Genomic DNA, 15,548 nt, shown 5'->3' with positions numbered 1-15,548 from the left:
ACTGTGTCAGTGAAAGCCTGTCGAACTTACTCCTCACTGTGCTCCAAAAAGAAAGACTATTTTCAGTGAGTGCTGCGCATATCTAATGAGATGCACATTTTCCCTGGGTGTGGGTGTCGGCATGTTAGCTGCGAGGTAATACTAGAAGTGGTATTTGAAGTGTAGCTGTAAGCAGACTAGGGCAGACTCAGTTTGGGTGACGGCCATGCGCCGGCGTGGCCAGACATTGAGTGGCACTGAAGGGACGTGTGGCTGAATCCCTGGGAAATCCATGTGATCTGTTTTCAGGCAGCAATGTACACCAAAGGTCACTGTCGGTCTGCTTTGTCTCCTGAGCACACAGAGCCGACTGCACAGGCAGAGAGCTAGAACAACAAAACAACAAAAGGGAGTTAGAAAGAGCCAGACAAACGTCATGCTCAGACTGAAGCATGTGTAATTAGAACTGGTTTGTCAAAGCAGGAGGATCAATCAGGTGAAGAGACTGTAATAGGGGGTTATAGAGGAGGGCACAAATCAGTCTCATTGTGGACTTGCCTCATGCATGCTCCATCTCTGATGTAATGTAGATTAATAGTAGGTTGAAAGGTGACAGCAAAGTCATTTGTTCTCAACATTTGCCTCCATCATGGGAATGTCATGGGTTGAAATAATTGAAACTTTAACAAACACGTTTTTCAAAGAGCTATTTGACGAAATTCTCTCATTTTCTCTCTTGCAGAGATGATTAGATGAGTAGGATGAGTCTGGTAAATATGAATCAGGAACCAGGAGATGTTAGCTCAGCTTGGCACAAAGAATGAATGCAGAAAGGCATTAGTCTGGTTCTGTGCAACTGCTAAAAAATCAAGGCTCCTGCATTTGTTGCCTGTGATATTTGTTGTCTTGTCTGGTCATAAATTGGTCTGAGTCTGACAATTTATAGTTGCAGACTATAAAGTTCACTGCATTTTGAGATCAAATCATGAGGATGATTTTTTTGTATTAGGGGCCTCAGAAATTCATACAATGGAAAAGAAACATTCATGCAGTGTTCATATGATATATTGTTCAAACACAAAAGGCTGACCTGCCAAAGACTAAATTAAGTGTTTTTCATTCATAATCATGTTCAAAATATCAGTTTAGAACTGAGTGGATATTTTTGGGAGCCTTTGGTCAAAGTAGTGAATAAGGTAAAGAGCGGGATCAGACTTTAGACCTTGAAATGTCACTGTGAGGTTGCCAAGCAACTATATATATATAGCAGCTGTAGCACAGCCAATGGGTGGTTATTGTTCCCAGGCAAGATTTAGGCTATCACCTAAATCCTCATTACATTTACAGTTAGAACAATTTTCCTTTTTACATCAATTAGACAAATTGGATAAAACCTGTTCATCAGTGAACTTAAAATATGCTGCTGGCTGTATTTTGTCGCCTTTTGAAAGAGCCAGGTTGGCTGTTTTCCACTTCTCTCCATTCCTCTGTCAAGCTTAGAGCTCAAATTATTGTAATGAATCCAGAGACTTGATTACAAGGTACATTTGGAGCAGGGGGGGGGGGTGCTGCTACCAAGCAGGGCTGTTAGGCCACAATCAGAATTCCTGATTGAAGCTCAGGATCATTTGTCTGAAGTGCCTTAAGTGCCCTGCATCTCACATTAATGGGAGTGTGAATATATTCAGACTATTAGATTATTATAGCAAAGTAAATTGCTTTACATTTTGCAAGAGATCTCAGGAAAAAAATATATTGTGTGTTGTGATAATTCACCTCATTTGTGTTCACATGATGGCGTAATAAGAACTTCACAACATAAAACTATGGCATAGCAGATTTGAGTGAACTGATCCTTTAGGTCTGTCAAGGTTCTCTACATTCAGCGCATTGACTGAAAACAGCCTCACTTAGGTAAAGCAGTGCAACGCCAAACATATTTCTGTGTTGATGTAATTGCATGCGACATCTGCACTTTGGTGTTAATGTAACACATCTCTGCCGCATCCATACCATCAGACAAATCAGTGTGACTGATTTTTACATTTCTATGTTCCACCCTCGTGCCCTGTGCCCCACCCTCCATTAATGCCGGCTGGGATTGGTTCCAGCCCCTACGCAACCCTCCCAACATAAACAGAATAGATAATGGATGGGCAGATGGATGTGGATGTGTTATCTTTAATCTGGGGAATTCATGTTTGTAAAAGTGTCTTCTAAGGATTTTAGAAGAAAAGCACTGGAGTTGGAGTACTGCTGGGTTAGTATAAAGAGCAGAAACTGTATGCTGATGACTGCGTGGTCGAATCGCACTGTAAATCAAATGACAGAATTTATTCCTTTAAGGCGTGGTCGTGTGTTGTTCCTGCACTGACAGGCGTCATCTTGCAGTGGGGCTCCTTGGCCCTGTACATCCTCTTGATTGAGAGGCATCTGCCACGATGAAGGTCCTTCTTTGTCAAATCAATTTCTAATCAATGTTCTCCACTGTGACTTAACAAATGTGTCTCCTACAGGCCTGGGACAAAAGCAGTTCACTGCTGAGGCACAAATTGATTTTACTACAGCCTGAATTTGTTTGTGCTTCCGTGAAGGAATAATGAGGAAAATAACATTCAACTATTCTATTCATTTTCAAATTGCTTGACGTAAAGCAAATTATAATTTATTTAACAGGCAGTATACACCCTGTGTATACATGCAATCACTGACAGCAAACCGGCTATTCAAATGCCCCCCCTCAAAAAAAGGTTTAGTAGTGTCAGCTGTGCATCTCTGCATCAGAGTTTCAGACAGTTTCGTAATCGACTTTATGTTTAAACATTTGAGCATGTGGTGCTCTATTCATCCCAGACCCTAAAACACGGCCAAAGCAAGACTCAACGAATAAATGCTCCACCAGCGGCCCCTACAGGCCAGGATGGTTCTTGCACTTAAGATGGCCATTGCCATCCTTTGAGCAACACTCTTCTTAAAAAACTAAAACACAACATGAAATATGACAATTTAGTTTTTTTTAATTCCAATATATAGCAAATAACAATTAGAATACGTACTCCCTATTCAAGAATGTCACTAAAAAGCTTCCGTTTCTTTGACTCGCCGGTCTGTATTTCCTGCCAGTGGGCTCGTCTGTGTACAAAGTGGGAGAGGGCAAACTTGGCCCACACATGGCGAGCAAACTGGTCGGACCTTAGTTGGTTCTCGGATGGAACTGAAATGGAAGAGGAAGACCGGAAAGTGAAAAAAATCCACATAAAATGTGTGATTCTACAAAACAGTGCCTGAAAGAGTCCGTTTGTTTTACCAAGTTCTTGTGCGATGCTTTGCTTTTGACTGACTGATGCACTGTACCATATGGCTTCTAGAACCCGACTTCCCAATCTGGAGCACGCCATCTGAACAAACAGACCCTGGGAATACAAGAGCAGGATGGAAGATTTCAAAAATGCTCCATCGACTTATTAATCAACTTTTATTTCAGTACAATATTTGATCAAAGCTTCTGCCATCTTACCTCCATTCTCTTCAGGATCTTGCCTCTGCCTTTGTCACTTGATGTGGTGACGAGGGCCTGTAGGACGTGGCTGCCCGCAGGATCAGAGGCCAGCGTCAGGAGGTCAGCGGGGCTCAGAGTGCGCAGGCTGCTGAGGAGGTGTGAGCGCTCCTTGAACCTGGCGAGTGCCTGAACCAGCCGGGAGCCGTGGTAACAGATGGAAGACAGCGGGACCTGGAAGTGATCAAAACCACCACAACCTCATCACCCTGTAGCTGCAGCTTCTATTCAGGGCCAATACACTGTGATTCATTGGCATTCAAAGGCTTGATTGGACTTGTAGACAGCTGTCTACCTGTGTCTGTGTGCTGCCCTCTGCTGTGTCAGAGTGGTAGTACACCTCGTAGGTGAGCAGGGACATGAAGAGAGGGAGGCAGCTGACGTGTCGAGAGCCAGGCTCAGCACAGTGGAACGCCTGGAAGCCAACACATCAACAGCACCATTATCAATAAATCCACCATTAAGTAGTAGTTTATAGTTTGTTTATGGTCTTTCAATCATCTCAGTCATAAAAAGGAGGAAGAAATAGAAACATGGGAATTGTTATATTGATTTAAGACCCACATGGTTCTATATAACTCAAGAACCAACCCTTATTAAGGCTTACATGCATGAGACACTGCATCAGCTCATCCTGTTTCTCTCCACTTTCTGCACAGCTCTCTGCCAGCTGGACAATCACCCCCATGTGGCCCGCGGCTAAGATGGCCTCCACACCTTGGACCAGCTCATCAAACAACCTCACAAACTACAGAGAAAACAAGCAGGGGTAGTAAACCAAGAGGGAAAGTTCACATCTCCCCAGAGTTATACAATCTCCGCTCTCATCTGCTCAGCCAGGTGACCTACCAGTTTGTATTTGGCCGAGGCTGCAGTCAGCCTCTGTATGGGGAAGTTAGCAATTGGATGAAGGGCCAGATCAACTAGCTGACCCTTCAAATGGTTCTTGTAGAGATCGCGGAGAAGGGACTTGTGGGATTGCTGTATGATGGTCTCAATGAGGCGACTAGAAGCCTGGTCCTTCAGAAAGACCAGAAGTGGGCTAGATGACAATAAAAACAACACTTCCTGTCACATTTGGGGGCACATGACATCTTTTGGTAAAATCAAGCACAACTCCACCTCTGTCTCTGACCTGACTCCTGGAGCGGCGCTGCGGCTTGTCAAATACTCCATGATGCTCCTGATGAGCTGTTTGCAGAGTTTTGGCCGTTTCCTGTGACAAACAGTCAACATGGTCTGGAACACTGTGCTGGCAACAGCATCTGTCACACTTACTATGAAGGAAAGAGAGAAAAATCACTCAAAGTTTCAGTGAATTTAAAGGAGCTCTGCACCAAAGCTCAAGTTATATTCACATTAAATGAAAACACATGGTGTGCATCCTAGAGGTCTAACAAACACACATCAACGGGTTAATTAGTGACTCTAAATTGTTTGTAGGTCTGAGTGTGAGTGTGAGTGGTTGTTGGTCTCTGTCTGTCTCTATGTTTGGCCCTGTGATGGACTGGTGACCTGTCCAGGGTGTACCCCGCCCTCGGCCAGTGTGAGCTGGGATTGGCTCCAGAACCCCCTGCAGCCAGGAAACAGATTAGCAGTAGAAGATGGATGGATGGATAAATGAATGTTTAAAAGGGATTATGTGGCACAAGAGCCAGAGCCAGGCCAGAGCCAGTTAGGAGAGGGGTTATGTTTTATTCTGTGTGACTGCAGAAGTGTAACTCCCCATGTATGAAAAGTATATTCACTCAACTCAAACTGTATCTTTAGAACAGGAATTAGTTGACAATTTACAAAGCATGAAGCAAAAAAGAAATTCCTTTAGCTCCCATGCAGGAGGGATCGATTAAAAACAATTGCTCTTTGCATGTTTGCCCTATGGACCATTTACTGACAATTACATTGTGCTGCCATATTAAATCTTCAAGGTTGCAGTCAATATATTGATTCTGAGCACAACCTTGGCAAATATCTATTCAAAACAAGTGCCCTTGAGCACTTAGCACTTACTCCTCTGAATTCTCACTTTCACTGAACAGTAATTTACAGAGGTTTTGCTATTCCGAAGAAAATCTTATATTAAGAGGTCTTGGCAAAGTGTAAGAGGAGAGAGACTGCAGTCCTTGCAGCATTTGCTTAACTGTGAATACCTTGCAGACAATGTGAAAGACTCTTCTTCATAAATAAAATAAACAATGAAATCCTGAAAATATTGAAATCACAAAGTGAGACCCCGTCACACCAAGAAAGCAACCTCCCCTTTCAAAAATCATGAATAAAAATCCACACACCCTGCCCGATTCCTGATTACACCTTTAACCAGGTATGAACAAAGAAGGGAGGAGAGGATGGGTCCCGTTGCTTTGCAGCATTTCCCTCTATGAAAAAGTTCCACGTAGAAAAAGTTTTTTTCAGGGAGATCAATGATTAAAGTGCGGGGGAAGAGCGATGACTCACGATTAAGATTCTCCATCAAGGTCTCTGTCAGGTGTTTGAGCTCGTACCAGAATGACGTAGGAATCTCAAAGTCTGTCAGCTGAGGAGCAACGTTGCGTTCTTTTGCACCTGAAAAAAGGAACAGATTGTGTCAAAGCAGAAGAGATGGCATGAAGCGAACACGCTTCTAGCTGGCTGTAAATATCCTGACACACTGGGTCAGCCTCAGAAGTCTCCTGCTGACAAAGGAAACTGTCATAAGGTTTATTTTCTTCCTGGGAATGAAGAGATTCAGGTGAAAAGTGGGTGAAATTATTTTTGTGAAAAACTCTTAAACACACTTTTACCAGTTATTGGGCAATGCAGGGTCACAGGCATTCAAAACACATAGAAGATTAATTTGTTCGGCCAGGGGGGTTCAAACATTTCAAAGGAGAATTAAAGGGAAAGGTTGGAGGGAGCACTGTAAGGGAATCAAACTACATGAGGTGAAAGCAAGATGTCAGTCCTCTAGAAACAACTGAAAGTTAGGTTGTACTGTCTGATCCAATGATCTGCGTCATTTATCAATACAGGCAGTAGCTGGAGCTGCAGCAGTAAATGCGACAGGCGCTTCATGGAGGCATTTCACGTTCTTCTCTCTTGAGTAGGGGTGTCAAACCCAATCACACAAGGGGCCAAAATTCATAGCACACATTAGGTCGTAGGCCAAACAGGGAAGAAAAATATTTAACAGACTAAAATTAACCATGCTTTGAATAGATATATGAATTGAAACAGACAGAATGCTATATTTTGCCTCCCAAAATAAATAGAGTTATAAATATTTTATTCTCCATAAAAATGTCTACTGAGAACTTGAAAACATAAATTCATTCATCCATCTTCAACTGCATGGGGGGGCTGGAGCCAATCCCAGCTCACACTGGGTGAGGGCAGGGTCACCTTGGACAGGTCACCAGTCCATCACAGGGTCAACACCCAAGAGACAGACAGAGACCAACAACCACACACATTCACTCTCAGACCTACGGACAATTTAGAGTCAGCAGTGAACCCAAAGATGATGTCTTTGGACAGTGGGAGGAAACCTGTGTTTGTCATGTGAAACCCGTTCAGGCACGGGGAGAACGTGCAAACTCCACACTGAACCAATGACCTCCTTATTGTGGGACGACAGTGCTAACCACTATGCCGCTGCACTGCCCTGAGAACATAACATTTTTTTTTAATTTTTTAATTCTTAAATTACAGCCACATTAGCTCCACAAACAAGGCACATTTTGTACACATAAGAAACATTTACAGATGCCTGATTGGTGTGTTGTCAGGGAAGCTGAAATTAGGGTTCTTGCAGGTAGTCTAGAGGCTGTTGTCCGTGACAGTCCCAGGAGATTAGGAATTTTAGAAACTATCAAACCAGCCCTGTCTCACACCAATATTCATATCACCTACAATACCACGTCACTCAGTGCATGTTACCTGGAGCTGTGGACATGTAAGTTCATGTACTCTATGATTGGCTGATTAAATATTTCAATGAATATGTCGTTATGTAAGAATAATAATCCATTATTATTTCTTTGGGCCCATTTCTCACTTAATTTTTTTAGCTCAGTAAATATTTTCCGGATGAGTTTATGGTCTCAGTCTCTTGTTTCAAGTATTCTTCAATACATAGTCAGAGTCTAGAGCAGGCCAGATCCAGATCCAGCTCCCTCTCCTCTCCTCAGCTCGCCTTCCTCCTCCAAATTTGGTTTTTACTGGTTTCAAAAAGGCAAGGTGGCAACCTAAAAATTACAAAGTGGAGGCTTCAGAGTGGCCACTTCTCAAACCAATGGGCCATGTTGTGGGTTGCTACTTTGGCATGGCTGTAGCTATGCTGCCTCTGGGGGGGGTCTCACAATGCCAGACTTTGAAAAACACCATCTAAGGTCACACAATTAAATAGTGTGTGAGTGTACCTGGACGAGACTCGGTGCGGGGGGGCCCAACACACCCTGCCAGCACATGTAAGAGTGTGCGGACCACGTGTGAGCCGTGAGTGTGTTTGATGAACTCTGCGATGTTGTCTCTGACCACCTGAGTTAAAGACAACACCTGGGCTTCCAGCACCCCGCAACTCGCTTCTTCTTCTGAGGCAGCAGATGGGTCGTCCTGTGATGCCTCTAAAAACAACATGAAAAAACGAGCACACAGAGCTGTTATTGATAGTTTTGTGCCATTTAACCAATTTGATGAGTTGTCTGTCAATCAGAAGTCTTACCTGTCCATCTGGACATCTGTCTGACTGCACTCTCCACTACATGGCCCCCGCAGCGATCACAAGAAACTGCTTGTAACTCCAAGCCAGATTTTCCTCCTAGTTCAGCCAGCACCTCTCCCACCTTCTCAAGGCTGGACAATGGGAGCAGCCGCTGCAGAGTGATACTTCCTGTCCGGTCCATCGCCACCAACACTGCTTTACCTTTGACTTCGGAGAGCACGTTCTCCACAAAAATCTCTGTGGGAAACATTAAGAGACAAAACAAGGGTGGACAGAGGTGAGAAATAAGAGAAAAAGGCTGAAATCAAACATATGATGGAGCTGGGCAGAGGGAGCCAGTGTGACGTGCTTGTTATATTTTCGTTGGAAGGATGCAACAAGCAGAACATTGTCAAATCATATGGGCAACATGACAACCAAAAGTCATGAATAGTCCAAGATCTCCAGCAGCGCAGGTGATGATCGCTGTCTTTTAGCACTTTTTGTGCGTGCTCCTAAATTCCAACAATGATAAAATAATGGACAGATCAACATAATTTACTGTACGTACAGTAAGTAAATATGTCATTAATGGCTCCTTTTTCTCTAATATGAGAATTTGTAGCTTGTATTTTCCTGCACAGAATGCTTTTCAGTTAACACTGATTGATGGTTATAACAGACTTTCTAAAGGCTCTGAATAAAACCACTTTGGTAAATTATTGTGACATTTTTAGACAACATTATGAATATTAATGGTTATAAAATAAGCTAACGAATTTAATCAATAATTTATTTTAATCTTTGTCAACGTGTTTGACAAGGAAATCAAAAATTCTTCTTTTCACTTAACGAATAAAGCCAAATGTCAAATGTCAATTTCTTTATGAGAATTTCACCTAAATAAAGAAAACCGTCTTACTGCAAAAGTCATGTCTAGTTAATGAATATTTGAAAGTTTCCTTTTTCAAAAATGCACAATATGCACTGAATCCACAGCAATGTGTTTTTAACATGAATGATTTCTGAAAGACAATATTAAAACTTTTCATCACAGTTCCAGGCCAAGGTAACATTTTCAAATTACTGCTTCAAACTGCCCAAAAATGTTGAATTTCATCTGATAAAATACCGAGAAAAACACAGAACTGTCGTGTTCGAGAACCCGCAATGGTTGGTTGTAATGGTTGTAAATGCTTGACACACTTGCTAAAAAAATAATAATAACCAATCAATTATGACAGTTTTCAATTATCTGTATATCAACTGAGCAAATTGAATGCAAGATCAATGCAGCTGTAAACTACGGTCCCACTGTTAGAGTTTGTGCAACCTAATAAACTCTAGGAAGACAACTAATCTAATCGATCTAAGCAGACATGACAATAATGATTTTTGAAGTTGCTGCTAGATATTTCTCTGGACATAACGTGGCTCTTAAGCTCTGATTTCGCTCTGACATGGTGGTGGTACAACTGTAAAGCATTACATTTATTCCTGATGGAAAATTATTATTCTCACCTCTCTCCTCATTATCTTCAAAGCCTTCACTGAGTCTTTCCCCGACTCGGCGGAAATAGCCCACACTCAGGGCATCCAGACGCTTCTTGCCACCATCCCTCTGACCCTTCCCATTGTCATCTTCTCCCTTCATCTTTTTCTCCTCTCCTTTCCCATCATCAGCGGCGTGTCTCCTCTTCTTCCCTCCTCCTTTCTTTGGCTTCCTTTCCTCTGCTTTTGCCAGCATAGCTTTCACCTTATAGCCTCCAGTCGATAAGCTAAATGTCTTGGTCTTGAAGGTGGCACTGTGAGGTCTTCATGAAAGACTGGTGTTCAAGTTCACATCTACAGATCGAGTAAATGATTGATAGAATTAGTAATATTTGGGTAAGAGTTACAATGTTTCTGTGACGAGATTATATTATCGCAAACACTGCTGTGGTGATCCATATACTCAAGAAGACAGGCAAAGTAAGCAACCAAGTAAAGAGTATCGTGGCATCAATTTTACGTTTCAGTCCACCAGTTCACGATCTGATCAGACTGATTATAGCTTCTGTATCAGTCCTCTGAGGGCTGACACAGAAGCTATAACAAACAGGAAACTCTGTATGAAGAACAGATATTACATTTATAGGCTAATGCAATCTATTGTATGCCGACGTTACCACTAGCAAGAGCAATTGCAGGCAGCGTTATACATCCTGTTTCCTAAGGTCAATTTAGCTGTTGTAAACGGTGACAAATTAAACTGACATGTTGTGGAAACTGAGTTTGGCTAAGAGACGTCCATGCTAACAAGCTACAGGAGAACTGGCACAAAAACAAGCTCGACGTTTATCCGAAAAAGTGGATGTTTCCAGAAATTGCTAAAATAAAAAACCAAAAAAACTTAAGTGAGACATTCTGCATACTTGATGTAACTCAATGTAAAGACAGTTTACGTTAGTCAACACGATGCAGTTTAACTCACGTGTGAAATGACTCCTAACCACCGGTGGTTAACTGACGCGTAGTGATGACGTAATAGTGGGCTGCGTCTTGCCCTTTGTGATTTGCAGCTTTGACATTCAATTTATAACTTTAACGGTCTTAGACGCTATTTGCAGTTATTATTGTGCTTTTATATAGGCCATGGAACAATTGGAATATTGATTAGATAATATTTATATTTCGTTATGTCTTCCACACGATTATATTAATATTACTAACTGCTAATTACTACAATAATATTGTGTTTGCCAAGCAGATGTAGCCCATTCACATAAGTACCTATACTGCACTTCAAGGTGCAGAAGAGGTTAAAGTAAACTATGCAAATCCTAAAATGATATCTGTCTGTGGCCTAAGCAATTTACTTTTAGACTTTGAAAACTTTGAGTAAATTTTCAAAAAGCAGAAGTTAGCAAGAATAAAAGAGCAAATATAGTGATTAGATGTTTAAAGGTGGAAATGCCTGCATAAATATTCAACTTTTTTTATTTTTTATTGACTTCAGTCCAAATTTTTAAGGCCATTGAAAATGGCCTTAACGTGCTCTCAGAGTTTGGACACAATGGGATTCAGGTGACCTGTGTTTTAAAATCAGATTCTACTTTTTTCTTCTTTCCTTTAATAATAAAAAGTGTTCTTCCACTCTATATCACCATTTTGGTGCCACAGAGTGCAGGAAAAATTAATTCCCCTTGCAGACCACTTCAGAAACACTCATGGCAGAAATCTATTCACCTCTGACTCTCAAGAGAAGCAATTTCATCTTTTAAGGTGATCACGTACTTTACAAATATGTTCATTTAGCCATATTTTTACACAACTTCATTGCTACATTATTTACTGGGTAATTTACATACGTCCCCCATTTCTCACGCATTTTGAAGGATGAGGCAAAGGTGTTCAATCGAGTGTTTTTACACCCACATCACAGATGAGGTGATGAATATTGATCGTGAAACAAATCTGTTCAGGTATTATGAAAGGTCAACTGAGCTAATAATTAAACCATCTGTGAAGGATCCTGTAATGAAGGATGCCCCGACTTAGGGTGACCTGAACATTTAGTGTAATCATAAATCAATTCTTTATAACATGGATGGCTGCAGAGTTTCAACAAGGATTGCAAGGATGCAAATATTGGGATCACAAGACCAATTCCAGCAAGGACACAACGAAGAAAGTGTCCTCGTAAATTTCCCTTACTTGGGCAGCCACTGTTCAAAAAGTGTTTGTATGGTCCGATAGCTCTGCCTGCAGATTCCTGAGAGCACCATTGAAACAACTTCACACTAGACACTGCAGTTCTTTTTGAAAAAATTATGTAGTAAGGAATGAATGCTCATAACTTGCTTTTTTAAAATTGTAATTTATACATATAAGTTTTTAATATTTGTTTATTTATTTTTTTTTTGCGCTGTATTTTTTTGTTTGGGAGTATTCCCATTCCTTTGATTTAATTTGTTTAAAATTTGAAATATGGCTAAATTTGTTTTGCTTTAAAAAACAGTCAGGTAAGTTACCATAATTTGCAAGAAAGCAGCTAATAGTACGTTAATATTCCCATAACATTTCATACAGTGATGCCCTTTCAAAGTAATACTACCTCAAAATTAACCAACTTCCTACCACAACTACTTGTAGGATGTGCAAATCAGAGGCCACATGTAAAATTGTAGGATTTTGAGTACTGCTAAAAACAGCTTACTCGACTCATCAATAGCAAATGCTCTGGTTGTGACCACCGGAGGGCAGCATGGTTACTTTCCTGTCACAAGGGTTCAATAACTAAATCCACTTTGAGGCTCTGCAGATGCCCCAGCAGATGATGCATTTGGATCTATTAGAAAAACCTTCACAATATAAATACACACTGGGTTGAGTGGATTATAAAATTCAAAATGTTGGTGTACAAATCAGTCATAATGGTTTTTAACTGTGTCTCCTGGTCTGTTGTCATCTTTGCTTTTTTCCTCCTTTACAAGAGTGATTTTAAATTCAAGTATGCAAACCCAGGAAGTGGCTTTCTTGTGAAACAATAACGGTGGCAATAATGACATCAGTCTGATTCTTCAGAAAAAATGACATACTCATGGAAACCGTATATGCTTGGGTGTGTACGTTAATGAATCAGTTGTGACACATTACTTGTTGTCATTCCTAATCCATCATGAAACACAGGTAATTGATATTTTCAACGGTTAAATTGCAAGAATTGTGGAACTTGTGTGAACATTTAAAAGACATGGTCTTTATATAGTCCACTAAACAATTCACTAAACAATTTAAACAATTGTGGTGCACAGTTTGGTTTTAAGACCACATTCATGATCAGACTACATCTCTTACTTCATTTTAGAGTAGTTTACAAGTAGTTCAGATACATTCATATGATCACGTTCAAGTAGTGATGAATCATGAAGTTCACTCAGTTTTTTTGCTATTTTTGAGACATTAATGCTTAAGGAACATTCAACTTTATGGGCATTAAGGAGAAGAAAAGAAATGTAATATTTCAATAATACTAGCACTTTTGTGCTTTAACCATAACCCCCTAACCCTCTAGCACTTACCCAATGACGACATGCCCAGGCAAGGCATTTGTCTGGCAGTCTCACACACACACACACTTAAAGTCTGTACTGGGCATCTGCAACAGTAAAAAAAAAAAAAGTTAGGCGTAGCTAATTCCCACATAGCAATAGCATCATCATGGTTTATTGTGCTCAGCCTCCACCCAAAGAAATCAACATAATAACTGTACTTGAGCAATTACTGAACACAGATAAAAAGAAGGAATTCAAGCACTTTTTCCACGTAATTTTAGTATGATGCTTGGATATAACTTTGTACCAGATATGAATTGCTATTTGGCTTATTTTTTATGAAGAATTTTGAACTACTTTTATAAGTAGCTTTAGTGAACCGATCCCTAGTGTAGCTTTGATGTATTTCAACGTCCTTAAGTGTGAAGTAACTGTTAGCAAAAGGGTGCTTTCAAAGTAGCTTTCCTAAGACCGTGGATGAATCACTAACTTTCCATCAAGTGCTACAATGACGTCTATCTAGATTATATTAGATGGATTCACTTAATTGATCGTGAAGGACGTTACAGTGATTTACAATCACAGTAAGGATGCAAATTATATATAAAAAGAAAGATAAGTAAAAACAGCACCAGTAAAAACATATATAACCAGCAAAATTCACAAAACGAACACATCTAGCGCCACAATTGAGTTAAATTTCTATTCATATTTGGCTTTATGAAGAAAGTTCAGCCTCAGCATGTCCACAATAAACTCATATCAACAATTCCCACAGATCAGTGCACACTGCAGTGCTAGTTTGGTTTCACAGTTGTGAGCAATTTTTTTTTCTTCTTCTTCACATCTTTGAGGCAAAAGGCAAAACCTAGCCTACATAGGGACATAAAAACATATCCAAAGTCTGACAGTAAATAAATGTCATGCTGTTGAATAAATTATTGAGGAGAGAAATGCGCTTCCTGTTTTAATTATGTTCACAAAAACACACTGGCTTTGTCATCAGTACGCGGGAGAGAAATTCAACCTTACATGCAGGAGAAGTGTCTGAAACCAGTGCGGTAAAGCAAACAATGAGCCCTTTCTTCAGAAGCAGAGCTCCTGTAGGCTTGGCATGTTTGTGCTTATCTCCACAGCAACTGCAGTAAATGAAACAGCACCACTAACTGTGAATTGAAGCTGATTAAGACTCAGGCGCATTTCAACCAACCACTGAAAAAATAAGGCAAAGTTCTTGATGTCACAGGCTTGAATGTCGTCATGAAATGTAGTCATGAATCTTGCAAACCAGACCAGGCCATAGTGATTAAACAGCTTTCCAGAGAAAGTCTACGTGGTATTCCTTATTTCACCCACACATGCAAGTTGGTTGTAACAGTTTCTGGTCTGGCCGACAATAGAGATATAATCCATTAATGTGAGCACTTCAGATGTTGAAAGATATGCTTATATGATTTTTTTTTTTTAATTAAAAGTTGGATAAAAAAACAAAACAAAAACAAAAACAAAAAAACGTGCTGTACTATGATCTTATCTCCTTAAAGACAGTAAAAGTAGGACTGGGAGCAGCTACACTGGCTCTGTTCAGATAAAAAGAAATAGCTAATTAACAAACATTATGCATCGTGTTTGTTTCATTTGTACAAAAAACAAATAGTAAAAAACCTTGTGCTGTGGTTTTATGGATTTTATGGATTTTAGGTTTTATGCTGGAGCATTTTTAAGTTGTGTGCCCAAGCTTTTAGTTTTTATGGCTCCACGGTCAAAAATGGAGAAAATGGTCTTGGAAAACAACAACTTGAATTTTTATACCTTTATTATTCTTATCATGTACGAATGAAACCAACATGATACGACATGCTACACTTATTCATTTTCACGTGGTGGCCCACTGTCAGCTGGACTGGTATGGATCTTCTTTGTGAGAGCATATTCTCCAAGATGTCGAACTGAATTCCCAAATAGATAAGGCCAGATAACAGCATATTGTGCCGTTATCTGGGTATTTTGAATGTAAAGAACATGGAGCAGTTGTGTGTGAGGGTATTTGATCTTAACACAAAGAGGTCAGAGGAGCTTTGCTGTAATTTTACAAGAGGTGTCAATACTGTGCATACCAAAACTATTTGAACTGACACTCCTTGATTAAATTGACAATGAGCATTGAATGTCTGCAAAGAGAAATCATACCAACTCTTTCAACATACAACGAATTACAGGTTCTCTCCTTTATTGTTTTTTTTTTTTTTTTTTTCCCCACTTGTTGTCAGTGAACTCCGGGTTCTTTCTCCCCATT

General features: G+C 40.3%; 1 protein-coding gene across 4 annotated transcripts; it reads right to left on the bottom strand.

Moving 5' to 3' along the window:
- Positions 1 to 233: 233 nt before the first annotated feature.
- On the bottom strand, positions 234 to 10,727 carry nop9 (NOP9 nucleolar protein). Of its 4 annotated transcripts, XM_029525372.1 has the most exons (13): positions 10,690 to 10,727; positions 9,738 to 10,061; positions 8,238 to 8,474; positions 7,936 to 8,139; positions 5,993 to 6,100; positions 4,671 to 4,812; positions 4,385 to 4,577; positions 4,143 to 4,283; positions 3,831 to 3,950; positions 3,497 to 3,709; positions 3,287 to 3,392; positions 3,036 to 3,193; positions 235 to 365 (listed from the first exon to the last, which is right to left on the bottom strand). In XM_029525372.1, exons 2-12 carry the CDS (start codon positions 9,961 to 9,963, stop codon positions 3,039 to 3,041), a joined length of 1,845 nt encoding a protein of 614 aa, XP_029381232.1. In that variant the 5' UTR covers positions 9,964 to 10,061; positions 10,690 to 10,727; the 3' UTR covers positions 235 to 365; positions 3,036 to 3,038. The 4 variants fall into 4 exon arrangements, with proteins under 4 accessions (XP_029381229.1, XP_029381231.1, XP_029381232.1 ...); XM_029525369.1 differs by having other exon boundaries at positions 234 to 365; positions 3,036 to 3,392; XM_029525371.1 differs by lacking the exon at positions 10,690 to 10,727 and having other exon boundaries at positions 234 to 365; positions 3,036 to 3,392; positions 9,738 to 10,295.
- Positions 10,728 to 15,548: the final 4,821 nt, after the last annotated feature.

The sequence above is a fragment of the Echeneis naucrates genome, chromosome 17 (assembly GCF_900963305.1).
Source record: "Echeneis naucrates chromosome 17, fEcheNa1.1, whole genome shotgun sequence".
NCBI lineage: Eukaryota > Metazoa > Chordata > Actinopteri > Carangiformes > Echeneidae > Echeneis > Echeneis naucrates.
Note: the sequence above shows the minus strand (reverse complement) of the source record. Positions and strands in the feature narration are given on the sequence as shown.